This window comes from Ammospiza nelsoni, chromosome 35 (genome assembly GCF_027579445.1).
Source record: "Ammospiza nelsoni isolate bAmmNel1 chromosome 35, bAmmNel1.pri, whole genome shotgun sequence".
NCBI lineage: Eukaryota > Metazoa > Chordata > Aves > Passeriformes > Passerellidae > Ammospiza > Ammospiza nelsoni.
Window position 1 is genome coordinate 2,227,829 of NC_080667.1, and position 26,411 is coordinate 2,254,239.

The 26,411-nt window shown below is 50.7% G+C and overlaps 2 protein-coding genes across 3 annotated transcripts; one reads left to right on the plus strand and one right to left on the minus strand.

Moving 5' to 3' along the window:
* Positions 1-5,560: 5,560 nt before the first annotated feature.
* ATP6AP1 (ATPase H+ transporting accessory protein 1) lies at positions 5,561-25,512 on the minus strand. 2 transcript variants are annotated; one of them, XM_059491478.1, is made up of 9 exons: positions 25,381-25,512; positions 23,395-23,518; positions 22,009-22,083; positions 19,032-19,249; positions 16,964-17,004; positions 15,807-15,889; positions 12,436-12,685; positions 10,504-10,551; positions 5,561-5,752 (listed from the first exon to the last, which is right to left on the minus strand). In XM_059491478.1, exons 1-7 carry the CDS (start codon positions 25,485-25,487, stop codon positions 12,539-12,541), a joined length of 795 nt encoding a protein of 264 aa, XP_059347461.1. In that variant the 5' UTR covers positions 25,488-25,512; the 3' UTR covers positions 5,561-5,752; positions 10,504-10,551; positions 12,436-12,538. The 2 variants fall into 2 exon arrangements, with proteins under 2 accessions (XP_059347461.1, XP_059347462.1); XM_059491479.1 differs by lacking the exon at positions 5,561-5,752 and adding an exon at positions 7,072-7,087.
* LOC132086073 (uncharacterized) lies at positions 17,226-18,977 on the plus strand (the record flags this gene model as incomplete). The annotated part of the gene is made up of 6 exons (XM_059491538.1): positions 17,226-17,350; positions 17,591-17,673; positions 17,786-17,858; positions 17,977-18,196; positions 18,511-18,617; positions 18,809-18,977. Coding segments are annotated over exons 1-6 (777 nt in total), but the record flags the coding sequence as incomplete, so codon positions are not given.
* Positions 25,513-26,411: the final 899 nt, after the last annotated feature.

Sequence of the window (26,411 nt, forward strand, 5' to 3'; positions counted from 1 at the left end):
CGGAAGTGCGGGCGGTGCAGGAAGTGCGTCACTGCGGCGCGACGGTTAGGGCAAGCAAAGATGGCGCCGCCCACATGCTCGGTTGGGATTGGTTGGGAAGGGTTGGCCACGCCCACCGGCTCTTTTAGGATTGGTTGGAAGCTGATTAGCCACGCCCAGCAGCTTGTTTGGGATTACGTGAGGGAGAGGGCGCGGCCTGGTCTGGCCACGCCCACTCACAACGGGAAACGCGGGTTGGTTGTTTGTCTCCGTTAGCCACGCCCACTTCTCGTTAACAGCGCTGATTGGTTATTTATCTCCGCCAGCCACGCCTACTCCTCACTGACGGCGCTGATTGGTCCAGCCTCTATGGCTCAGCTCCGCCCCTTTCAGGTTGGAGTGTGGGGATTGGTTGTTCCCTTTCTTTGGCCACGCCTCCAGAATGGCCGCGCCCTTCTGATTGGTCAATCCCCTCCTATTGGCTCTGACCCCGCCCCTTTTTCCCAGCCACACTCCTTGGCCACGCCCCATCCTCTCGGCCATCCTGATTGGTTCTTTTGCTGCCTTGGCCTCGCCCCCTCCTCATTTCAGCCCCTCTCCTTTAGCTCCGCCCCTTTCCTTTCCTACGCTGATTGGTCCAGCCTCTTTTTGGCCACGCCCCCTCATTGTTCCACCCTCTAACCTTGACCCCGCCCACTCAGCGCCAATCCTGATTGGCCCCGCCCCTTCCATCAGTCCCATTTCCTCATTGGTGCAGCCCCTCTTGGTCCCGCCCCCTTCCTGTTTGGCTCCTCCCCTCCCTCATAAGCCCCGCCCCCACGGCCGCCATTTTGTGTCGGTTTGAATTAGAATTTTTTTGGTTTTTTGTGAATTTTAATGGAATTTTTGCGATTTTTTTGCAGTTTTTGGGAATTTTTTTAAATTTTATTAAATTTCTTGGGGTTTGGGGGAATTTTAAAAGAATTTTTGAGACTTTTTTTTGGGATTTTTGGGATTTTTCTCTCCCGGTTTTTATTGACACCACACCAACAATAAATAAAGGGGGGGAGGGGACACAAAAATTGGGGTGGGGGAGGGGAAAAGGGGGGGAGGGGTTTGGGGGTTTTCCTGAAATTTGGGGAATTTTCTGCAATTTTGGGGGATTTTTTCTCTTTTTTTATTTTTTTCTCCATTTTTGGGGTTTATTTCCCAAAAAAAAAACAAACCAAAAATGAGAGGGAGAAAATTGGGGGATTTTTAAAACAATTTTCAGGATTTTTCACTAATTTTTGGGGATTTTTTTTCCGATTTTTTACAATTTTTCTCTGAATTTTGAGTGGATTTTTTCCCAGTTTCTTTGGGGTTTTTTTCCTGCAGTTTTTTAGGGAGTTATCTCCAATTTTTGGGATTTTATTCCAATTTTTGGGGGGATTTTATTCCAATTTTTGGGATTTTATTCCAATTTTTGGGGGGATTTTTTCTCCAATTTTTCAGAGGATGATTTCTTCTTTTTTGGTTTTTTTTTTTTTTTCAATTTTGGGGGAATTTTAATTCAATTTTGGGGCTTTTTCCTCTGAATTTTTGGAGATTTTTCCTGCACATTTTGGGGATATTTTACTCAGAAACTTTTAGCTTTTCTTCCCCTCCAACTTTTAGGATTTCTCCACCAAACTTTCGGGATTTTTCCTCCAAATTTGGGATTCTTTTTCTCTGATTTTTTGGGATTTCTCCCCCAAACTTTTCGGATTTTTACTCTGAATTTTTTGGGATTTCTCTATGAAATTTTGGGGATTTTTCCTCCAAATTTTCAGGATTTCTCCACCAAACTTTTGCGACTTTTTACTCCAAAATTTTAGGATTTCTCCCTGAAACTTTTGGGATTTTTCCCTCCGATTTCTCCACTGAATTTTCAGGATTTTGACTCCAAATTCTTGGGACTTTTTCCTCCACATTTTTTAGGATTTCTCCACCAAACTTTTACGATTTTTACTCCAAATTTTTTGGGATTTTTGCTCCAAATTTTTAGGATTTCTCACTTGAATTTTTAGCATTTCTCCACCAAACTTTTGTATTTTTCCCCCAAACATTTGCATTTTTTCCACCAAATTTTTGCATTTTTTGGTATTTCTCTGCCAAACTTTTGTGATTTTTTTTCTCCAAGTTTTTGGGATTTTTTTTCCTCCGTTTTTTTGAAATTTCTCCTCCAAGCTTTTAGGATTTCTACCCCAAACTTTTAGGATTTTTATGCGAAATATTAAAGATTTCTTCTCTGAATTTTCAGGATTTCTCTCTGAAACTTTTGAGATTTTTACTCCAAATTTTTCGGATTTCTCCACCTAACTTTTGGGATTTTTCCTCTGAACTTTTAGGATTTTTCCTCCAAAATTTTAGGATTTCTCTATGAAATTTTTGGGATTTTTCCTCTGAATTTTCAGGATTTCTCCACTACACTTTAAGGATTTTTACTCTGAATGTTCAAGATTTTACTCCAAATTTTTAGGATTTCTCCCCCAAACTTTTAGGACTTCTCTACCGAATTTTTGGGATTTTTCTCCCAATTTTTAGGATTTCTGCCCCAAACTTTAATGATTTTTCCTGCAAATTTTTGAGATTTCTCCTCCGAATTTTTGGGATTTTTTGGGGATTTCTCCCTCAAATTTCTACGATTTCTCCCCCGAACTTTTAGGATTTTTACTCCAGATTTTCGGGATTTTTACTCCAAATTTTTAGGATTTTTCCCCCAAACTTTTGCATTTTTCCCCCAAAATTTTAGGAATTTTTTTCAGGATTTCTCCCCCAAATTTTCACATTTTTCCCCCAAATTTTCAGGACACTTTTAGGATTTTTGGGGCTCATTTTTTGGGGATTTTTTGGGGGTTCCCTCACTCGCCCAGGGGCACGGGCAGGGGGGGCCCTCGGGGGTCATCGAAGCGATCCATGGGGCGCAGCCCCAGCAGGACCCCCCCCCCCAGGAGGAGCCCCCCGAGCAGGAGCCCCCCCGAGAGCAGCCCCATCCACGCCCCCACCCCAAAGAAGCCGGCGCAGTCCGAGGCCCCCCCAAAAACGCCCCCGGAGACGTTGAAGCCCTGAACCTGCGGGGGGAGAGAGAATGAATGGGGATTAATGGGGAGAGAATGAATGGGGATTAATAGAGAGAAATGAATGGGGATTAATGGGGAGAGAGAAATGAATGGGGATTAATGGGGAGAGAAATGAATGGGGATTAATAGAGAGAAATGAATGGGGATTAATGGGGAGAGAGAAATTAATGGGGATTAATGGGGAGAGAATGAATGGGGATTAATAGAGAGAAATGAATGGGGATTAATGGGGAGAGAAATGAATGGGCAGAGAAATGAATGGGGATTAATGGGGAGAGAGAAATGAATGGGGATTAATAGAGAGAAATGAATGGGGATAAATGGGGAGAGAATGAATGGGGATAAATGGGGGGAGAGAAATGAATGGGGAGAGAAATGAATGGGGATTAATAGAGAGAAATGAATGGGGATTAATGGGGAGAGAGAAATGAATGGGGAGAGAAATGAATGGGGATTAATGGGGAGAGAATGAATGGGGATTAATAGAGAGAAATGAATGGGGATTAATGGGGAGAGAAATGAATGGGGATTAATAGAGAGAAATGAATGGGGATTAATGGGGAGAGAGAAATGAATGGGGATTAATGGGGAGAGAAATGAATGGGGATTAATGGGGAGAGAATGAATGGGGATTAATAGAGAGAAATGAATGGGGATTAATGGGGAGAGAGAAATGAATGGGGATTAATAGAGAGAAATGAATGGGGATTAATGGGGAGAGAAATGAATGGGCAGAGAAATGAATGGGGATTAATGGGGAGAGAATGAATGGGGATTAATAGAGAGAAATGAATGGGGATTAATGGGGAGAGAAATGAATGGGGATTAATGGGGAGAGAAATGAATGGGGATTAATGGGGAGAGAGAAATGAATGGGGATTAATAGAGAGAAATGAATGGGGATTAATAGAGAGAAATGAATGGGGATTAATGGGGAGAGAAATGAATGGGGATTAATGGGGAGAGAAATGAATGGGGATTAATGGGCAGAGAAATGAATGGGGATTAATGGGGAGAGAGAAATTAATGGGGATTAATGGGGAGAGAGATGAATGGGCAGAGAAATGAATGGGGATTAATGGGGAGAGAAATGAATGGGGATTAATGGGGAGAGAAATGAATGGGGATTAATAGAGAGAAATGAATGGGGATAAATGGGGGGAGAGAAATGAATGGGGATTAATGGGGAGAGAATGAATGGGGATTAATGGAGAGAGAGAAATGAATGGGGATTAATAGAGAGAAATGAATGGGGATAAATGGGGGGAGAGAAATGAATGGGGATTAATGGGCAGAGAAATGAATGGGGATAAATGGGGAGAGAATGAATGGGGATTAATGGGGAGAGAATGAATGGGGATTAATGGGGAGAGAAATTAATGGGGATTAATGGGGAGAGAGAAATGAACGGGGATTAATGGGGAGAGAGAAATTAATGGGGATTAATGGGGAGAGAATGAATGGGGATTAATAGAGAGAAATGAATGGGGATTAATGGGGAGAGAGAAATGAATGGGGATTAATGGGGAGAGAAATGAATGGGGATTAATGGGGAGAGAAATAAATGGGGATAAATGGGGGGAGAGAAATGAATGGGGATTAATGGGGAGAGAATGAATGGGGATTAATGGAGAGAGAGAAATGAATGGGGATTAATAGAGAGAAATGAATGGGGATTAATGGGGAGAGAAATGAATGGGCAGAGAAATGAATGGGGATTAATAGAGAGAAATGAATGGGGATAAATGGGGAGAGAGAAATGAATGGGGAGAGAAATTAATGGGGATTAATGGGGAGAGAAATTAATGGGGATTAATGGGGAGAGAGAAATGAACGGGGATTAATGGGGAGAGAGAAATTAATGGGGATTAATAGAGAGAAATGAATGGGGATTAATGGGCAGAGAAATGAATGGGGATTAATGGGGAGAGAATGAATGGGGATAAATGGGGAGAGAAATGAATGGGGAGAGAAATGAATGGGGATTAATGGGGGGCTGACCCCAAAATTGCGGGGGGGAGGGGCTGAGGGACAGCACAACCCCCCCTGATGGGGTGGGGGAGGGGTTGGGGGCAGCCTGATGGGGTTTGGGGTCACTACCTCAGATTTGGGGTCATTTTTCTTCATTTTTGGGGTCATTATTTCTCATTTTTGGGGTCGTTATTTCTCATTTTTGGGGTCATTTTTCTTCATTTTTGGGGTCGTTATTTCTCATTTTTGATCCCGTTGTTCCCATTTTTGGGAACCCCCAAACCCCACTTTTGGCGTCCCTTTTTCCCATTCTTGGGGCCATTGTTTCCCATTCCCCCCCCCCGACTTCCCTTTTTTTTTTTTTTTTTTTTTTTTGTTTTGTTTTTTGTTTTTTGTTTTTTTGGGGTGTTTTTATGGGTTTTGGGGTGGGGTTTTTTTGGGGTTTTATGGGGTTTTTTTTGGGGGTTTTTCTGTGTGTTCCGCTCACCTGCAGGTCCTGGATGCGGAGCCCCCAGCGGTGGCCGCGCTCCAGCGGGGGGAGGGGCAGCAGGAGGGGCCCGGGGGTCCCCAAATCCCCGCAGCGCCACCCGAGGGGGGAGGGGGCGGCGGCGCCGCGGACCCGGAACCGCGCGGGGGGGGCGGGGCCGAGCGTGAGTGACAGCTCGTCCAGCCACGCCCACCAACGGCCCGAGACCGGGAACCACGCACGGCGGAGAACGAACCTGAACGGGGGAAAATAAATCCAAATAAACCCAAATAAATCAAAATAATCCGAAATAAATCAAAATAATCTGAAATAAATCAATTAAAAGATCCCCCAGCTCCTCCGGCCACGTCCACGGCGGAGAACGAACCTGAATGGGGGAAAATAAATCCAAATAAATCAAAATAATCCGAAATAAATCAAAATAATCTAAAATAAATCAATTAAAGATCCCCCGGCTCCTCCAGCCACGTCCACGGCGGAGAACGAACCTGAATGGGGGTAAAAATAAATCCAAATAAATCAAAATAATCTAAAATAAATCAATTAAAGATCCCCCGGCTCCTTCAACCACGCCCACGGCGGAGAACGAACCTGAACAGGGGGGGAAAAATAAATCCAAATAAATCAAAATAATCCGAAATAAATCAAAATAATCTGAAATAAATCAATTAAAAGATCCCCCAGCTCCTCCGGCCACGCCCACGGCGGAGAACGAACCTGAATGGGGGAAAATAAATCCAAATAAATCAAAATAATCCGAAATAAATCAAAATAATCTAAAATAAATCAATTAAAGATCCCCCAGCTCCTCCAGCCATGTCCACGGCGGAGAACGAACCTGAACAGGGGGGAAAAATAAATCCAAATAAATCAAAATAATCTAAAATAAATCAAAATAATCTAAAATAAATCAATTAAAAGATCCCCCAGCTCCTCCAGCCACGCCCACGGCGGAGAACGAACCTGAATGGGGGAAAATAAATCCAAATAAATCCAAATAAATCAAAGTAATCCAAAATAAATCAAAATAATCTGAAATAAATCAATTAAAAGATCCCCCAGCTCCTCCGGCCACGCCCACGGCGGAGAACGAACCTGAACGGAGGTAAAAATAAATCCAAATAAATCAAAATAATCTAAAATAAATCAAAATAATCTGAAATAAATCAATTAAAGATCCCCCAGCTCCTCCAGCCACGCCCAGGGGCGGAGAACGAACCTGAACAGGGGTAAAAATAAATCCAAATAAATCAAAATAATCTGAAATAAATCAATTAAAGATTCCCCGGCTCCTCCAGCCACGCCCACGGCGGAGAACGAACCTGAACGGGAGGGAAATAAATCCAAATAAATCCAAATAAATCAAAATAAATCAAAATAATCCGAAATAAATCAATTAAAAGATCCCCCAGCTCCTCCAGCCACGCCCACGGCGGAGAACGAACCTGAACAGGGGGGGAAAAATAAATCCAAATAAATCAAAATAATCCGAAATAAATCAAAATAATCCGAAATAAATCAATTAAAGATCCCCCGGCTCCTCCAGCCACGCCCACGGCGGAGAACGAACCTGAACGGGGGGAAAAGGAACCAAAAAAATTCAAAATAAACCAAAAAAATTCAAATTAAACCCAAAAAATTAAACCCGGATATGGAAAACACAAAGACCCCAAAAAAAAAAAGAAAAAATCCCCAAAAAGTGCCCCGAAATCGCAAAACAAACACAAAAATTGAGATCCCGACCCGGAAAAACCTCAAAGGAGAAAGACTCAACGTGAAAAAACCAAAATAAATCCAAAAATCCGAAAATAATCCCAGAAATGAGAGGTCTGATCCAAAATCCCAAAAGAAACCCAAAAATCCCCAAAATCAACCCCCAAAAAATTCAAAATAACCCCCAAAAAATCCTAAAAATCCCAAAATAAACCCAAAAATCTCCAAATAAACCCGAAATAATCTGAAATAAATGAATTAAAAGATCCCCCAGCTCCTCCAGCCACGCCTGGGAACAAACCTGGGGAAACCAAAAAACCCAAAAATAAACCCAAAAATACAAAAATAAACCCAAAAATACAAAAATGAACCCAAAAATACAAAAATAAACCCAAAAAATACAAAAGTAAACCCAAAAAATGAGATCCCGACCCTCAAAAAACCCCAAAAATGAGAGACCTGACCCCAAAATCACCAAATGGCCAAAATAACCCCCAAAAAATCAGAATAAGCTCAAAAATGAGAGCCGCACTCAAATATTCCAAAAATCACAAAATAAACCCTAAGTGTGAGTGGGCCGACCCAAAAATCCCAAAATAAACTCAAAAATCCCAAAAGAATCTCCAAAAAAATCCCAAAAATTCAAAAAAATCCCCAAAATAAACTCAAAAATCCCAAAATAAACTCAAAAATTCCAAAATAAACCCAAAAATCCCAAAATAAACTCAAAAATCCCAAAATAAACTCAAAAATCCCAAAATAAACTCAAAAATCCCAAAGTAAACTCAAAAATCCCAAAAGAATCTCAAAAATCCCAAAATAAACTCAAAAATCCCAAAATAAACTCAAAAATCCCAAAGCAAACTCAAAAATTCCAAAATAAACTAAAAAATTCCAAAGTAAACTCAAAAATTCCAAAATAAACCCAAAAATCCCAAAATAAACTCAAAATTTCCAAAGTAAACTCAAAAATTCCAAAATAAACCAAAAAATTCCAAAATAAACTCAAAAATCCCAAAAGAATCTCCAAAAAAATCCCAAAAATTCAAAAAAATCCCCAAAAATCCCCAATAAACCCAAAAATGAGATCCCAACAATCAGAAACCTCAAATGAGATTTCCATCCCAAAATCCCACAACAAACCCAAAAAATCCCCAAATAAACCCAAAATAAACTCAAAAAACGGAGCCCTGACCCATAAAAACCCCAAAATGAGCCCAAAACATCCCCAAAAACCCGAAAATAATGCAAATAGTGTGAGTTTGCCCTAAAAAAAAACCCCAAAATAAACTCAAAAAAGCCTCAAAATAAACAAAAAATGAGAAGTCGCACCAAAAATCCCCAAAACACCAAAAATCCCCAAGAAATCCCCAAAAAATCCCAAAAATATCCCCCCTAAAAAATCCTCAAAAGATCCCAAAAATCCCCAAAAAATCCCCAAAAAGCTCCCAAAAATCCCCAAAAAAAAATCCCCAAAAAATCCCAAAAAATCCCAAAAAAATCCCCCCAAAATCTCAAAAAAATCCCCAAAAACCCCCAAAAATCCCCCCAAAAACCCCAAAAAAATCCCCAAAAAAATCCCCCCAAAATCCCCCAAAATCTCAAAAAAATCCCCAAAAATCCCAAAAAAATCCCCAAAAAATCCCAAAAATATCCCCCAAAAATCTCAAAAAAATCCCCAAAAATCCCCAAAAACCCCCCAAAAATGCCAAAAAAATCCCCCAAAAAAACCCAAAAAATCCCAACAAATCCCCAAAAACTCTCAAAAATCCCCCCAAAAATCCCCAAAAATCCCAAAAAATCCCCCCAAAATCCCCCAAAAAATCCAAAAAAAATCCCAAAAATCCCAAAAAATCCCCCAAAACCCCCCCAAAAATTGAAAATAACCCCAAAAGTGAGACCCGTGACCCCAAAAAACCCACAATAAACCCAAAAATCAAAAAATAAAAAATCCCAAAATCAACCCAGAGAATGAGATCCCAACCGTCAGAAAGCGCAGATGAGATCTCCATCCAAAAATCCCCAAATAAAGCGGAAAAATCCCAAAATAAACCCAAAATAAACCAAAAATAAACCAAAAATAAACCAAAAATGAGAGCTCTGATCCCAAAAACGGCCAAATAATCCCAAAATCCACCCCAAAAATCCCAAAATAAACAAAATAAACCCAAAATAACCCCAAAAATGAGAGCTCTGATCCCAAAACGGCCAAATAACCCCAAAATCCACCCCAAAAATCCCAAAATAAACAAAAAAATCCCAAAATAAACCCAAAATAACCCCAAAAATGAGAGCTCTGATCGCAAAACGGCCAAATAACCCCAAAATCCACCCCAAAAATCCCAAAAAAATCCCAAATAAACCCAAAATAACCCAAAAAGGAGAGCTCTGATCCAAAACGGCCAAATAATCCCAAAATCCACCCCAAAAATCCCAAAATAAACAAAAAAATCCCAAAATAAACCCAAAATAAACCAAAAATAAACCAAAAATAAACCCAAAATGAGAGCTCTGATCCCAAAACGGCCAAATAACCCCAAAATCCACCCCAAAAATCCCAAAATAAACAAAAAAATCCCAAAATAAACCAAAAATAAACCAAAAATAAACCCAAAATGAGAGTCCTGATCCAAAAATGGCCAAATAATCCCAAAATCCACCCCAAAAATCCCAAAATAAACAAAAAAATCCCAAAATAAACCCAAAATAACCCAAAAATGAGAGCTCTGATCAAAAAACGGCCAAATAATCCCAAAATCCACCCCAAAAATCCCAAAATAAACAAAAAAAATCCCAAAATAAACCAAAAATAAACCAAAAATAAACCCAAAATGAGAGCTCTGATCCAAAAATGGCCAAATAACCCCAAAATCCACCCCAAAAATCCCAAAATAAACAAAAAAATCCCAAAATAAACCAAAAATAACCCAAAATAACCCCAAAATGAGAGCTCTGATCCCAAAAACGGCCAAATAATCCCAAAATCCACCCCAAAAATCCCAAAATAAACAAAAAAAAATCCCAAAATAAACCCAAAATAAACCCAAAATGAGAGCTCTGATCCAAAACGGCCAAATAACCCCAAAATCCACCCCAAAAATCCCAAAATAAACAAAAAAAAATCCCAAAATAAACCCAAAAGAACCTCAAATAACTTCAAATAAAAACCAAAAAAAAAAAACAAAAAAACAAAAAAAGCCCCAAAAAGCCCCAAAAAGCCCCAAAATGAGGCCCCCACCCCAAATTCCCCCCAAAACCCCAAATTTTCCTCACGTGAGGTTCAGGGGGTCCCCAAACACGTCCGGGTAGCGCAGAACCAACCTGGGGGAAACGGGGGCTCAGGGAACCCCAAAACAGCAAAGAACCCAAAAACCCCAAAGAAAATCCCAAAAACCCCAAAGAAAACCCCGAAAACCCAAAAAAAACCCCAAAAAAACAAAAAAAACCCCAAAAAAACAAAAAAAAACCCCGAAAACCCCAAAGAAAACCCCAAAAACCCAAAAAAAACCCCAAAGAAACCCCAAAGAAAATCCCAAAGAAAATCCCAAAAACACCAAAAAGCACCAAAACCCCCCAAAAAACCCCCAAAGAAAATCCCAAAAACCCCAAAGAAAACCCCGAAAACCCAAAAAAAACCCCGAAAAACCCAAAAAAAACCCCAAAAACCCAAAAAAAAACCCCAAAGAAACCCCAAAGAAAATCCCAAAGAAAATCCCAAAAACACCAAAAAACACCAAAACCCCCCAAAAAACCCCCAAAGAAAATCCCAAAAACACCAAAAAAAACCCCAAAGAAAATCCCCAAAATCCCTCCCCAGATCACCCCCAAACCCCTCTGGGACCTCCCAAATCCCCCCAGATTTCACCCAGGAGCCCCCAAATCTTTCAGGGACCCCCAAAATCCCCCCCAGGACTCCCCAAATCACCCAAAAAGCCCCTCGGGGACCCCCAAATCCCCCCTAAAACACCTCAAACCTCACCCAGGACCCCCCAAAATCTTTCTGGGACCCCCAAAATCCCCCCCAAAACCCCCCAAAATCCCCCCAGATTTCACCCAGGACCCCCCAAATTTCCCCCCAGGACTCCCGAAATCACCCAAAAAGCCCCTCAGGGACCCCCAAAATCCCCCCTAACCTCACCCAGGACCCCCCAAATTTCACCCCAGGACCCCCCCAAAATCTGAGACCCCCAAAATCCCCCCCAGGACTCCCCAAATCACCCAAAAAGCCCCTCTGGGACCCCCAAAATCCCCCCTAAAACCCTTCAAAACCCCCCAAATCCCCCCAGATTTCACCCAGGACCCCCCAAAATCTTTCTGGGACCCCCAAAATCCCCCCAAATTTCCCCCCAGGACCCCCCAAATTTCCCCCCAGGACCCCCCAAAATCCCCCCTAAAACACCCCAAAACCCCCCAAAATCCCCCCAAACCTCACCCAGGACCCCCCAAATTTCCCCACAGGACTCCCCAAAATCTTTCTGGGACCCCCAAAATCCCCCCCAGGACTCCCCAAATCACCCAAAACCCCTCTGGGACCCCCAAAATCCCCCCTAAAACACCCCAAAACCCCCCAAAATCCCCCCAGATTTCACCCAGGACCCCCCAAAATCTTTCTGGGACCCCCAAAATCCCTCCCCAGGACTCCCCAAATGCCCCCCAAAACCCCTCTGGGACCTCCCAAATCCCCCCAAATCTCACCCAGGACCCCCCAAAATCTTTCTGGGACTCCCAAAATCCCCCCAAATTTCACCCAGGACCCCCCAAAATCCCCCCCAGGACTCCCCAAAATCCCCCCTAAAACACCACAAAACCCCCCAAAATCCCCCCAGATTTCACCCAGGACCCCCCAAAATCTTTCTGGGACCCCCAAAATCCCCCCAAATTTCCCCCAGGACTCCCCAAATCACCCAAAAAGCCCCTCAGGGACCCCCAAAATCCCCCCTAAAACACCCCAAAACCCCCCCAAATTTCACCCAGGACCCCCCAAATTTCCCCCCAGGACTCCCCAAAACCCCTCTGGAACCCCCAAAATCCCCCCAAATCCCCCCTAAAACCCCTCTGGGACCTCCCAAATCCCCCCCAGGACCCCCCAAAATCTTACTGGGACCCCCAAAATCCCCCCTAAAACACCCCAAAACCCCCCAAAATCCCCCCTAAATCTCACCCATGACCCCCCAAATCTTTCGGGGACCCCCCCCCAAATCTCACCGAGCCTCGTGGGGGCTCCACGAGGACCCCCCCAGCTCCACGGAGGCCTCGGGGCCGAAGGTTTGGGGGGTCAGGTCCCGGGGGCGCCCCCCGAGCGTCACCGTCACGTTCCGGGCCCAGAGCAGAATTTTGGGGTCCCCCTGGGGGGGCCAGCGCAGGGGGGGGGGGCGGCGCCTCGGGCCCCTCCCCCTCGGCCAGGAGGGAGCGGCGGGGGAGCCCAAAATGGGGAGGGGGCTGCGCGGGGGGGGGGCTGGAACAGAGAGAGGGGGGACCCCGAAATCAAAATTGGGGAGGGGGAACCCCAAAATGGGGAGGGGTCCTGAAATTGGGGAGGGGGAACCCCAAAATGGGGAGGGGTCCTGAAATTGGGGAGGGGGACCCCAAAATGGGGAGGGGTCCTGAAATTGGGGAGGGGGAACCCCAAAATGGGGAGGGGTCCTGAAATTGGGGAGGGGGAACCCCAAAATGGGGAGGGGTCCTGAAATTGGGGAGGGGGAACCCCAAAATGGGGAGGGGTCATGAAATTGGGGAGGGGAACCCCAAAATGGGGAGGGGGCTCCATGGGCGGGGGCTGGAACAGAGAGGGGACCCCGAAATTGGGGAGGGGAACCCAAAATCGGGGAGGGGGACCCCGAAATTGGGGAGGGGGGGCACCACGGGCGGGGGCTGGAACAGAGAGAGGGGGGGACCCCGAAATCAAAATTGGGGAGGGGGAACCCCAAAATTGGGGAGGGGACCCAAAATGGGGAGGGGGCTCCGCGGGCGGGGGCTGGAACAGAGAGGGGACCCCGAAATTAAAATTGGGGAGGGGGAACCCCAAAATCCGGGGGGGGGCTGGAACAGAGGGGGACCCCGAAATTGGGGAGGGGGACCCCAAAATGGGGAGGGGTCCTGAAATTGGGGAGGGGGAACCCCAAAATGGGGAGGGGGCTCCACGGGCAGGGGGCTGGAACAGAGGGGGGACCCCGAAATTGGGGAGGGGAACCCAAAATCGGGGAGGGGGACCCCGAAATTGGGGAGGGGGGGGCACCACGGGCGGGGGCTGGAACAGAGGGGGGACCCCGAAATTGGGGAGGAGGAACCCCAAAATGGGGAGGGGGTCCTGAAATTGGGGAGGGGGAACCCCAAAATGCGGGGGGGGGGGCTGGAAGAGAGGGGGGACCCCGAAATTGGGGAGGGGACCCCAAAATCTGGGGGGGGGCTGGAACAGACGGGAGACCCTGAAATTGGGGAGGGAACCCCAAAATGGGGAGGGGGCTCCACGGGCGGGGGCTGGAACAGAGAGAGGGGGGGACCCCGAAATCAAAATTGGGGAGGGGGAACCCCAAAATTGGGGAGGGGACCCAAAATGGGGAGGGGGCTCCGCGGGCGGGGGCTGGAACAGAGAGGGGACCCCGAAATTAAAATTGGGGAGGGGGAACCCCAAAATCCGGGGGGGGGCTGGAACAGAGGGGGACCCCGAAATTGGGGAGGGGGACCCCAAAATGGGGGGGGGTCCTGAAATTGGGGAGGGGAACCCCAAAATGGGGAGGGGGCTCCACGGGCGGGGGCTGGAACAGAGAGGGGACCCCGAAATTGGGGAGGGGACCCCGAAATTGGGGAGGGGGACCCCAAAATCTGGGGGGGGCTGGAAAAGAGGGGACCCCGAAATTGGGGAGGAGAACCCCAAAATCCGGGGGGACACGGGGGGGGGCTGGAAGAGAGGGGGGACCCCGAAATTGGGGAGGGGACCCCAAAATCTGGGGGGCACCACGGGCGGGGGCTGGAACAGAGAGGGGACCCCGAAATTGGGGAGGGGGAACCCCAAAATCCGGGGGGGCACAAAGGGGGGGGGCTGGAAGAGAGGGGGGACCCCAAAATATGGGAGGGGGAACCCCAAAATCTGGGGGGGGCTGGAACAGAGGGGGGACCCCGAAATTGGGGAGGGGGTCCTGAAATTGGGGAGGGGGTCCCCAAAATCTGGGGGGGCGCGGGGGGGCTGGAAGAGAGGGGGGACCCCGAAATTGGGGAGGGGGCCCCGGAATTGGGGGGGGACACAATGGGGGAGGGGGCTGGAACAGAGGGGGCCCTGAAATTGGGGAGGGGGGACCCCAAAATCTGGGGGGGAAACGGGGGGGGCTGGAACAGAGGGGGGGGACCCCAAAATTGGGGCAAAATCTTAAAATTGGGGAGGGGGAAAATCCCAAAATTGAGGGGGAACCCCAAAATCCGGGGGGCACAAAGGGGGGGGGGCTGGAGGAGAGAGGGGACCCCGAAATTGGGGGGAAATCCTAAAATTGGGGAGGGGTGAGGGCAGGGGAGCCTGAAATTGGGGGGTCACTCAGGGGTCACTCAGGGTCACTCAGGGTCACTCAGGGGTCACTCAGGGGTCAGTTTGGGGTCAGGGGTCACTCAGGGTCACTCAGGGTCACTCAGGGGTCAGTTTGGGGTCAGTTTGGGGTCAGGGGTCACTCAGGGTCACTCAGGGGTCAGGGGTCAGGGGTCACTCAGGGGTCACTCAGGGTCACTCAGGGGTCACTCAGGGTCACTCAAGGTCACTCAGGGGTCAGGGGTCACTCAGGGGTCAGGGGTCACTCAGGGTCACTCAGGGTCACTCAGGGGTCAGGGGTCAGGGGTCACTCAGGGTCACTCAGGGTCACTCAGGGGTCAGGGGTCAGGGGTCACTCAGGGTCACTCAGGGTCACTCAGGGGTCAGGGGTCAGGGGTCACTCAGGGGTCACTCAGGGTCACCCAGGGTCTCTCAGGGGTCAGTTTGGGGGCAGTTTGGGGTCAGGGGTCACTCAGGGGTCAGGGGTCAGGGGTCACTCAGGGGTCAGGGGTCACTCAGGGGTCACTCAGGGTCACTCAGGGTCACTCAGGGTCACTCAGGGGTCAGGGGTCAGGGGTCACTCAGGGGTCACTCAGGGTCACCCAGGGTCACTCAGGGGTCACTCAGGGGTCAGTTTGGGGTCAGTTTGGGGTCAGGGGTCACTCAGGGGTCAGGGGTCACTCAGGGTCACTCAGGGTCACTCAGGGGTCAGGGGTCAGGGGTCACTCAGGGGTCACTCAGGGTCACTCAGGGGTCACTCATTGGTCACTCAGGGGTCAGTTTGGGGTCAGTTTGGGGTCAGGGGTCACTCAGGGGTCACTCAGGGGTCACTCAGGGGTCAGTTTGGGGGCAGTTTGGGGTCAGGGGTCACTCAGGGTCACTCAGGGGTCAGGGGTCACTCAGGGGTCAGGGGTCAGGGGTCACTCAGGGTCACTCAGGGGTCACTCAGGGGTCAGGGGTCACTCAGGGGTCAGGGGTCAGGGGTCACTCAGGGTCACTCAGGGGTCAGGGGTCACTCAGGGGTCACTCAGGGGTCAGGGGTCACTCAGGGTCGCTCTCTCACCGCGGCCGCCGTGCCCGTGAACAGCGCCGTGTACGGGAGCTGCTCCTCCCGCAGCACCTGCAGCACCTCCCCCAGCACCGCGTCTGAAAGGCAGCAAAAACCCCAAACTCACCCCAAAACTGACCCAGAATAACCAAAATTCACCCCAAAAACTGACCCAAAATTAACCCCCAAATCCACCCCAAAACTGATCCAAAATACCCAAAATTAACCCCAAAAACTGACCCAAAATTAACCCCCAAATTCACCCCAAAACTGATCCAAAACACCCAAAATTAACCCCAAAAACTGACCCAAACGACCCCAAAAAGTGACCCCCAAACTGAACCAAAACTTCCCAAATTAACCCCAAAACCTGACCCCCAAAACTGACCCAAAACCTGCCCCCCAAAACCTTAAAATTAACCCCAAAATCCCCAAAATGAACCCCAAAAACTGCAGCACCTCCCCCAGCACCGCGTCTGAGAGGGAGCAAAATCCCCAAAATTCACCCCAAAATACCCCAAATTCACCCCAAAATCCCCAAAATTCACCCCAAAATCCCCAAAATTCACCCCAAAATCCCCAAAACCCCAAATCCACCCAAACCCCAGAAATGAACCCCCAAATACCCAAAATTCACCCCAGAATTAACCCCAAAAATTGATCCCAAAAACTGCCCCAGTTCCATTCCCAGTCCCTCCCAGTCCCTCCCAGTCCCTCCCAGTCCATCCCAGTCCATCCCAGTCCATCCCAGTCCATCCCAGTCCATTCCCAGTCCCTCCCAGTCCCTCCCAGTCCACCCCAGTCCATTCCCAGTCCATTCCCAGTCCCTCCCAGTCCATCCCAGTCCCTCCCAGTCCATCCCAGTCCATTCCCAGTCCATCCCAGTCCATTCCCAGTCCATCCCAGTCCATCCCAGTCCATCCCAGTCCCTCCCAGTCCATCCCAGTCCGTCCCAGTCCATCCCAGTCCATCCCAGTCCCTCCCAGTACATCCCAGTATCCCCCAGTCCATCCCAGTATATCCCAGTCCCTCCCAGTCCCTCCCAGTCCCTCCCAGTCCATCCCAGTCCCTCCCAGTACATCCCAGTATCCCCCAGTCCATCCCAGTCCATCCCAGTCCATCCCAGTCCATCCCAGTCCCTCCCAGTCCGTCCCAGTCCGTCCCGGTCTCACCGTTCCTGCTCAGAGCCTCTCTGGGTCCCATCAGGCCGGAGCTGGGGGGGAGGGGAGGGACAGTCAGGGGTGGGGGAGGGGAACCCAAAGGGTCTCTATGGGGTCACTGTGGGGCACAGGATCCTATGGGGTCTCCATGGGGTCTCTATGGGGTCACTTTGGGGTCTCTGTGGGGTCTCTATAGGGCACAGGTTTCCTATGGGGTCCCTATGGGGTCTCCATGGGGCTCAGGTTCCCCATAGGGTCACACTATGGGGTCTCTATGGGGCACAGGTTTCCTATGGGGTCCCTATGGGGTCTCCATGGGGCTCAGGTTCCTATAGGGTCACTCTATGGGGTCTCTATGGGGCACAGGTTCCTATTGGGTCCCTATGGGGTCTCTATGGGGTCCCTATGGGGCACAGGTTCCCTATGAGACTTCATAGGATCTCTATGGAATCTCTATGGGGTGTCTATGGGGTCTCTATGGGGTCTCTATGGGGTGTCTATGGGGTCTCTATGGGGTCTCTATGGGGTGTCTATGGGGTCTCTGTGGGGTGTCTGTGGGGTCTCTATGGGGTCTCTGTGGGGTCTCTATGGGGTGTCTATGGGGTCTCTATGGGTCACTCACCCCCGGCTGTGGGGCAGCCCCACCAGCAGCACGGCCGGCTCCCCGGGGCCGCTCTCCATGGGTCTCTATGGGGTGTCTGTGGGGTGTCTATGGGGTGTCTGTGGGGTGTCTGTGGGGTGTCTATGGGGTCACTCACCCCCGGCTGTGGGGCAGCCCCACTGTGGGGTCCCTATGGGGTCTCTGTGGGTCACTCACGCCTGGCTATGGGGCAGCCCCACTGTGGGGTCTCTATGGGGTGTCTATGGGGTGTCTATGGGGTCTCTATGGGGTGTCTATGGGGTCTCTGTGGGGTGTCTATGGGGTGTCTATGGGGTCTCTATGGCGTGTCTATGGGGTCCCTATGGGGTCTCCATGGGGTCCCTATGGGGTGTCTATGGGTCACTCACCCCCGGCTGTGGGGCAGCCCCACCAGCAGCACGGCCGGCTCCCCGGGGCCGCTCTCCGTGGGTGTCTATGGGGTGTCTGTGGGGTCTCTGTGGGGTGTCTATGGGGTGTCCATGGGGTCTCTGTGGGGTGTCTATGGGGTGTCTATGGGGTCCCTATGGGGTCTCTATGGGGTGTCTATGGGGTCTCTATGGGGTGTCTATGGGGTCACTCACCCCCGGCTGTGGGGCAGCCCCACTGTGGGGTCCCTATGGGGTCTCTGTGGGTCACTCACGCCTGGCTATGGGGCAGCCCCACTGTGGGGTCTCTATGGGGTCTCTATGGGGTGTCTATGGGGTCTCTATGGGGTCACTCACCCCCGGCTGTGGGGCAGCCCCACAATGGGGTCTCTATGGGGTCTCTATGGGGTGACTATGGGGTGTCTATGGGGTCTCTATGGGGTGTCTATGGGGTCTCTGTGGGGTCTCTATGGCGTGTCTATGGGGTCCCTATGGGGTCTCCATGGGGTCCCTATGGGGTGTCTATGGGTCACTCACCCCCGGCTGTGGGGCAGCCCCACCAGCAGCACGGCCGGCTCCCCGGGGCCGCTCTCTGTGGGTGTCTATGGGGTGTCTGTGGGGTGTCTATGGGGTGTCTATGGGGTCTCTATGGGGTGTCTATGGGGTCACTCACCCCCGGCTGTGGGGCAGCCCCACTGTGGGGTCCCTATGGGGTCTCTGTGGGTCACTCACGCCTGGCTATGGGGCAGCCCCACAATGGGGTCTCTATGGGGTGTCTATGGGGTCTCTATGGGGTCACTCACCCCCGGCTGTGGGGCAGCCCCACAATGGGGTCTCTATGGGGTCTCTATGGGGTCTCTATGGGGTCTCTATGGGGTCTCTATGGGTTCCCCATGGGTCACTCACCCTCGGCTATGGGGCAGCCCCACAATGGGGTGTCTATGGGGTGTCTATGGGGTGTCCATGGGGTCTCTGTGGGGTGTCTATGGGGTCTCTGTGGGGTGTCTATGGGGTGTCTATGGGGTCCCTATGGGGTGTCTATGGGGTCCCTATGGGGTCCCTATGGGTCACTCACCCCCGGCTGTGGGGCAGCCCCACCAGCAGCACGGCCGGCTCCCCGGGGCCGCTCTCCGTGGGCTCCGTGCGGTTGCGGAGCCCCCCCAGCGCCCCCCCGGGCAGGCTCAGCGGGGCCGGCGCCCCCAGCGCTCGCTGCAGCGTGTGGGGCAGCGCGGCCGCCGCCGAGCCCGACACCCGCGGCAGGCTCAGCGTGGAGCCCGCCGAGCCCAGAGCGTCCTAAAAATCGTAAAAAATATAAAAAATGATAAAATATTATAAATGATAAAATATTATAAATTCAGCCCAAAAACCCCAAACCCCGCTGAGCCCAGGGCTCGCTGCAGCGTGCGGGGCAGCGCGGCCGCCGCCGAGCCCGAGACCCAGGCAGGGTCAGCGTGGAGCCCGCCGAGCCCAGAGCGTCCTAAAAATCGTAAAAAATATAAAAAATGATAAAATATTATAAAAATGACAAATTCAGCCCAAAAACCCCAAACCCCCTGAGGCCGTGGGGCAGCGCGGCCGCCGCCGAGCCCGACACCCGGGGCAGGCTCAGCGTGGAGCCCGCCAAGCCCAGAGCGTCCTAAAATCATAAAAAAATATAAAAATGATAAAATATTATAAATGATAAAATATTATAAACTCAGCCCAAAAACCCCAAACCCCCTGAGGCCGTGGGGCAGCGCGGCCGCCGCCGAGCCCGAGACCCAGGCAGGGTCAGGGTGGAACCCGCCGAGCTCAGAGCGTCCTAAAAATCATAAAAAATATAAAATATCATAAAATATCCCAAATTCACGCCAAAAAAGCCAAACCCCGCTGAGCCCGGGGCGTCCTGAAATGACAGAAATCATTGAAAACCCCAAAAAAACCCCAAAAACTCCACCCAGGGCAGGGCCAGGGAGGAGCCTGCTGAGCTCCTGGAATGATAAAAATGATAAAATTTCCTAAAATATCCCAAATTCACCCCAAAAGACCAAAACCCTGCTGAGCCTAGGGCATCCTGGAAGGATAAAAATGGTAAAAAAAATCAAAAAAATCCCAAATTCACCCCAAAAACCGCACCCAGGGCAGGGACAGGGAGGAGCCCGCTGAGCTCAGGGCATCCTGAAAGAATAAAAAATATAAAATATTATAAAAATGACAAATTCACCCCAAAAACCCCAAACCCCAATGAGCCCAGGGCATCCTGAAAGGATAAAAATGATAAAAATCCCAAAATTCACCCCACCCAGGGGAAGGTCAGGGGGGAGCCTGCCGAGCTCAGGGCGGCCTGAAATAACAGAAATTATAAAAAACTTTAAAAATCTCAAATTCACCCCAAAAATCCCAAATCCCAATTAGACCAAAGCATCCTGAAATGACAGAAATCATAAAATATAAAAATCCCAAATTCACCCCAAACCCCACCCAGGGGAGGGTCAGGGAGGAGCCTGCCGAGCTCAGGGCGGCCTGGAATGATAAAAATGGTAAAATATCATAAATTCACCCCAAAAAACCCCAACCCGGCTGAGCCCAGGGCATCCTGAAATCACAGAAATTATAAAAATTATAAAAAACCCCAAATTCGCTCCAATTCCCTTTAGCTCCTCCCATTTAGCCCCGCCCATTTTAGCCCCGCCCCTCAGCCTCAGTTTGGTGAAGGCTCCATTGGGTTCATTCACAAACACGGCCCCTTTAGCCCCGCCCCCTTTGGCCCCGCCCCTCAGCCTCAGTTTGGTGAAGGCTCCGTTGGGCTCATTCACAAACACGGCCCCCTTAGCCCCGCCCCCTTTAGCCCCGTCCCCTTTAGCCACGCCCCCTTTAGCCCCGCCCCATTTAGCCCCGCCCCTCACCCTCAGTTTGGTGAAAGCTCCGTTGGGTTCATTCCCAAACACGGCCCCTTTAGCCCCGCCCCCTAAGCCCCGCCCCCTCAGGCCCCACCCCTCACCCTTACTTTGGTGAAGGTTCCGTTGGGCTCATTCACAAACACACCCCCTTTAGCCCCTCCCATTTTAGCCCTGCCCATTTTAGCCCCTCCCCTTTAGCCCCACCCCTCACCCTCAGCTTGGTGAAGGCTCCCGTTGGGTTCATTCACAAACACGGCCCCTTTAGCCCCGCCCCCTCAGGCCCCGCCCCTCACCCTCAGTTTGGTGAAGGCTCCGTTGGGCTCATTCACAAACACGCCCCCTTTAGCCCCGCCCCCTTTAGCCCCGCCCCATTTAGCCCCGCCCCTCAGCCTCAGCTTGCTGAAGTCTCCGTTGGGTTCATTCCCAAACACGCCCCCTTTGGTCCCACCCCCTCAGGCCCCGCCCCCTCAGGCCCCGCCCCTCACCCTTACTTTGGTGAAGGTTCCGTTGGGCTCATTCACAAACACACCCCCTTTAGCCCCTCCCATTTTAGCCCTGCCCATTTTAGCCCCTCCCCTCAGGCCCCGCCCCTCACCCTCAGCTTGGTGAAGGCTCCATTGGGCTCATTCACAAACACGGCCCCTTTAGCCCCGCCCCCTCAGGCCCCGCCCCTCACCCTCAGTTTGGTGAAGGCTCCGTTGGGTTCATTCACGGCCCCTTTGGCCCCGCCCCCTCAGGCCCCGCCCCCTCAGGCCCCGCCCCCTCAGGCCCCACCCCTCACCCTCAGCTTGGTGAAGGCTCCATTGGGCTCATTCACAAACACGCCCCCTTTAGCCCCGCCCCCTTTAGCCCCGCCCCTTTTAGCCCCACCCCTCACCCTCAGCTTGGTGAAGGCTCGGTTGGGCTCATTCACAAACACGCCCCCTTTGGCCCCGCCCCCTTTGGCCCCGCCCCTCACCCTCAGTTTGGTGAAGGCGCCATTGGGTTCATTCACAAACATGCCCCCTTTGGTCCCGCCCCTCAGGCCCCGCCCCCTCGGGCCCCGCCCCCTCAGGCCCCGCCCCCTCAGGCCCCGCCCCTCACCCTCAGCTTGGTGAAGGCTCCATTGGGTTCATTCACGGCCCCTTTGGCCCCGCCCCCTTTGGCCCCGCCCCCTCAGGCCCCGCCCCTCACCCTCAGCTTGCTGAAGGCCCCGTTGGGCTCATTCCCGAACACGGCCCCGAACGCAGTCAGGTCATCCACGGATAACTGCGGAAAAAATGGGAATTTTTGGGGTTTTTCAGATTTTTTGGGTTTTTTTAACATTTTGGGGGATTTTTGGGGTTATTTTGGGATTTTTGGGGCGATTTTTTGGGTTATTTTGGGACTTTTTTGGTGATTTTTGGGCTTATTTTGAGGCTTTTTTCAGTATTTTCTGCAGGGATTTTGGGGCGTTTTTTAGGGTTATTCAGGGGTTCGTTTGGGGATTTTTTGGTGGTTTTGGGGTTATTGAGGATTTTTTGGGGGGGTTTTGGGGTGATTGGGGTTTTTTGGGTTTTATTCGGATTTTTGGGGGTTATTTTGGGGCATTTTTGGGATTTTTGGGGTTATTTTGAGGCAGTATTTTTGGTATTTTGGGGGTTATTTTAGGGGTTTTTCAGGGGATTTTTGAGGTTAATTTTGGGGTTATTTTTGGGATATTTTTGGGGTTATTTTTGGGATATTTTGGGGTATTTAGGGGTTATTTTTGGGATATTTTGGGGAATTTTTGGGGTTATTTTTGGGGTTATTTTTTGGATATTTTTGAGATTATTTTGGGATTACTTGTGGAGTATTTTGATTTTTTCGGGGCTATTTTTTGGGTATTTTATGGATATTTTGGGGATATTTTTGGGGATATTTTGGGGTTATTTTGGGATATTTTGGGATATTTTGGGGATATTTTTGGGGATATTTTAGGGATATTTTTGGGGTATTTTGGGGGTTATTTTGGGGATATTTTGGGGATATTTTTGGGGGATATTTTTGGGGGATATTTTTGGGGGATATTTTGGGATGTTTTTGGGGTATTTTGGGGATATTTTGGGGATATTTTGGGGATATTTTTGGGGTTATTTTTGGGGTTATTTTGGGGATATTTTTGGGGGATATTTCTGGGGTATTTTGGGGGTTATTTTGGGATGTTTTTGGGGTATTTTTGGGGATACTTTTGGGATATTTTTGGGATATTTTTGGGATATTCTGGGGATATTTTGGGGATATTTTGGGGATATTTTTGGGGTATTTTTGGGGATATTTTGGGGATATTTTGGGGATATTTTTGGGGATTTTTTGGGAATATTTTTGGGATATTTTGGGGATATTTTGGGGATATTTTTGGTGTATTTTGGGGGATATTTTAGGATATTTTGGGGGTATTTTTGGGGTTATTTTGGGATGGTTTTGGGGTATTTTTGGGATATTTTGGGGATATTTTTGGGATATTTTGGGGATATTTTGGGGATATTTTGGGGGTATTTTTGGGATGGTTTTGGGATATTTTGGGGATATTTTCAGGGTATTTGGGGTGTTTTATCTGACCTGATCCTGCAGGAACAGCAGCACCGTTCGCGGTCCCCGGCGCAGCCCCGGCTCCAGCAGCTGCTGCAGCTCCGGCTCCGACAGAGCCCGGCCCGCGGGGAGGGCTGGGGGCGCCCACAGAGACCTGGGCACCCCAAATTCATCATCAGCACCCCAAAATTCATCATCAGCACCCCAAAATTCATCAGCAGCACCCAAAATAACCCTGGGAGGGGTGGGAGGGACCTGGGCACCCCGAAATTTATCATCAGCACCCCAAAATTCATCATCAGCACCCAAAATAACCCTGGGAGGGCTGGGGGCGCCCACAGAGACCTGGGCACCCCAAAAACACAAACGGGGACCCCAAAATTCATCGGCAGCGCCCCAAAATTACCCCAGGGAGCGATGGGGCGACCACAGGGACGTGGGGAGCCCAAAATTCATCATCAGGGACCCCAAAATGACCCTGGGGACCCCAAAATCACAAAGAGGGACCCCAAAATTACAAAAAGGGACCCCAAAATCACAAAGAGGGACCCCATAATCACCCTGGGGACCCCAAAATCACAATTGGGGGACCCAAAATCACAAAGAGGGACCCCAAAATCACAAAGAGGGACCCCAAAATCACAAAGAGGGACCCCAAAATCACCATGGGGACCCCAAAATCACAAAGAGGGACCCCAAAATCACCATGGGGACCCCAAAATCACAAAGAGGGACCCCAAAATCACAATCAGGGGCCCCAAAATCACAATCAGGGGCCCCAAAATCACAATCAGGGGCCCCAAATCAGTCTTGAGCCCCCCCAAAGCAATTTTGAGGGCTCTCAGGGTCCCCAAATCCCCTCAAAACTCCCCCAAATCTCCCCAAAAAAGCCCCAAATCCCCCCCCAGGTCCCCTGAGGGCTTTTTGAGGCCTCTCAGTGCCCCTAAATCCCCTCAAAATTCCCCCAAATCCCCTCAAAATTCCCCCAAATCTCCCCAAAAAAGCCCCAAATCCCCCCCCAGGCTCCTCTGAGGGCTTTCTGAGGCCTCTCAGCGCCCCTAAATCCCCTCAAAACTTCTTCAGATGTTCCCAAAAATCCCCAAATTTCCTCCCAAATTACTCCTGAGCCCCCCTCAGGCTCCTCTAAGGAATTCTTGAGGCCTCTCAGCCCCAAAATTCCCTTAAACCCCCCTCAAATCTCCCCAAAAAAGCCCCAAATCCCCCCCACACTCTCCTGAGGGCTTTTTGAGGCCTCTCAGCGCCCCTAAATGCCCTAAAAACTCCCTCAAATCTCCCCCAAAAAAGGCCCAAACCCCCCTAAAAGACCCCTGAGCCCCCACAAATCCCCCCCGAGGCTTCTCAGCCCCCCAAATCCCCTCAAATCCCCTCAAACCTCCTCAAAAAAGGCCCAAATTTCCTCCTAAAGGATCCCCAAGCCCCCCCAAAACTCCTCTTGAGGCCACTCAGCCCCCAAATCCCTTCAGAACCTCCTCAAATTTTCCCGAAAATGGCCCAAATCCCCCCCCAGGCTTCTCTGAGGCTTCTCAGTGCCCCTAAACCCCCTCAGCCACACAAATCCCCTCAAAAGCTCCTTAAATTTTACTGAAAAAGCCGCAAATGTCCCCTAAAAAAGGCCCAAGTCCCCCCCAGGCTCCCCTGAGGGCTCCTTGAGGCCTCTCAGCACCCCTAAATCCCCTAAAAACTTCCTCAAATGTTCCCAAAAAGCCCCAAATTTCCTCCCAGAAAACCCCCAAGGCCCCCCAAAACCCCTCCCGAGGCCACTCGGAGGCCCCAAATCCTCTCACCCTCCAGAAATCCCCTCAAAACTCCCTCAAACCTCCCCACAAAAAGCCGCGAATCCCCCTAAAGGATCCTCGAACCGCGCCAAGTCCCCCCTCAAATATCCCCAAGCCCCCTCAACTCCCCCCGAACCCTCTTAGCGCCCCCAAACAGCCTCAAATCCCCCCCCAAAAAAGCCCCAAATCCCCGCGGAGCTGTCAGTCCCCGCGGTCGCACCGTTCCGTGCTCCAGACGAGCAGCGGGAGCTGCGAGGCCCCCGCGGGGCCCGGAGCGAGCCCGGCCAGGGCCGAGAGCAGCGCCCAGAGCGCAGCCGGAGCCGCCATCTTGGAGCGTCCCCTCACGGCACAGGCCACGCCCACTCTGCGGCGGACACGCCCCTTTCAGAGCGTATGGCCACGCCCCCTCTGCAGGGGAACGGCGGTCGCTCTGTATTGGCCACGCCCCCTCAGAGCAGCGACCACGCCCCCTCTGCAGCGACCACGCCCCCTTAAAGCAGGGAAACGCCCCCTCTGCGGTGACCACGCCCCTTCAGCGCATGCGGTCACGCCCACTCCGTGGCGGTCATACTTCCTCAGAGAAGCAGCCACGCCCCCTCCGAGCAGCGATCACACCCCCTCTCAGCGTGAGGACACGCCCACTCCGCCGCTGCCACGCCCCTTCAGGGCACGTGGCCACGCCCCCTCAGGGCAGCGACCGCAGCCCTTCTGCAACGACCACGCCCCCTCGGCGCGCGCAGTCACGTGCAGGATGGACGGTCACGTGTCGCAGTGAAGGTCACGTGTAGGAGGGGCCGTCACGTGTGGGAGGCGCTGGCGCGTGTTTGGAGTGAGGCCACGCCCACTTCTGGCCCCTCCCCCTTCTCAAATTCCCTCAGGGAGACCGAAATCGCCGCGAGAGCCCCGAACTTCTGTCAGGGAGCCCCAAAATCGCCTCAGGGACCCCCAGAATCCCCTCAGGGAGGCCCAAATTCCTTCGGAGAACCACAAAATCCACCGGGGCTCCAAAATCCCCTCAGAGATCCCAAAAATCCACTGGACCTCAAAATCCCCTCAGAGATCCCCAAAAATCCACTGGACCTCAAAATCCCCTCAGAGATCCCCAAAAATCACCAAAAGAGCCCCAAATTCCCCTCCGAGAGCCCCAAAGTCCCCTCGGGGAGCCTCAAAATCCCCTCAGAGATGGCAAAAATCCACCCGGGCCACAAAATTCCTTTAGAGAACCCGAAAATCCACTGGGCCCCAAAATCC

What these genes read in the sequence shown, in the direction of transcription:
- ATP6AP1 (XM_059491478.1), bottom strand. Translation starts at nt 25,487, where the DNA reads ATGGCGGCTCCGGCTGCGCTCTGGGCGCTGCTCTCGGCCCTGGCCGGG. An exon ending in AGAGGCTCTGAGCAGGAACG is followed by an intron (nt 15,890 to 16,963) that starts GTGAGACCGGGA and finishes GCTGCCTTTCAG; the next exon opens with ACGCGGTGCTGGGGGAGGTG. An exon ending in TCACGGGCACGGCGGCCGCG is followed by an intron (nt 12,686 to 15,806) that starts GTGAGAGAGCGA and finishes TCTCTGTTCCAG; the next exon opens with CCCCCCCCCCGCGCAGCCCC.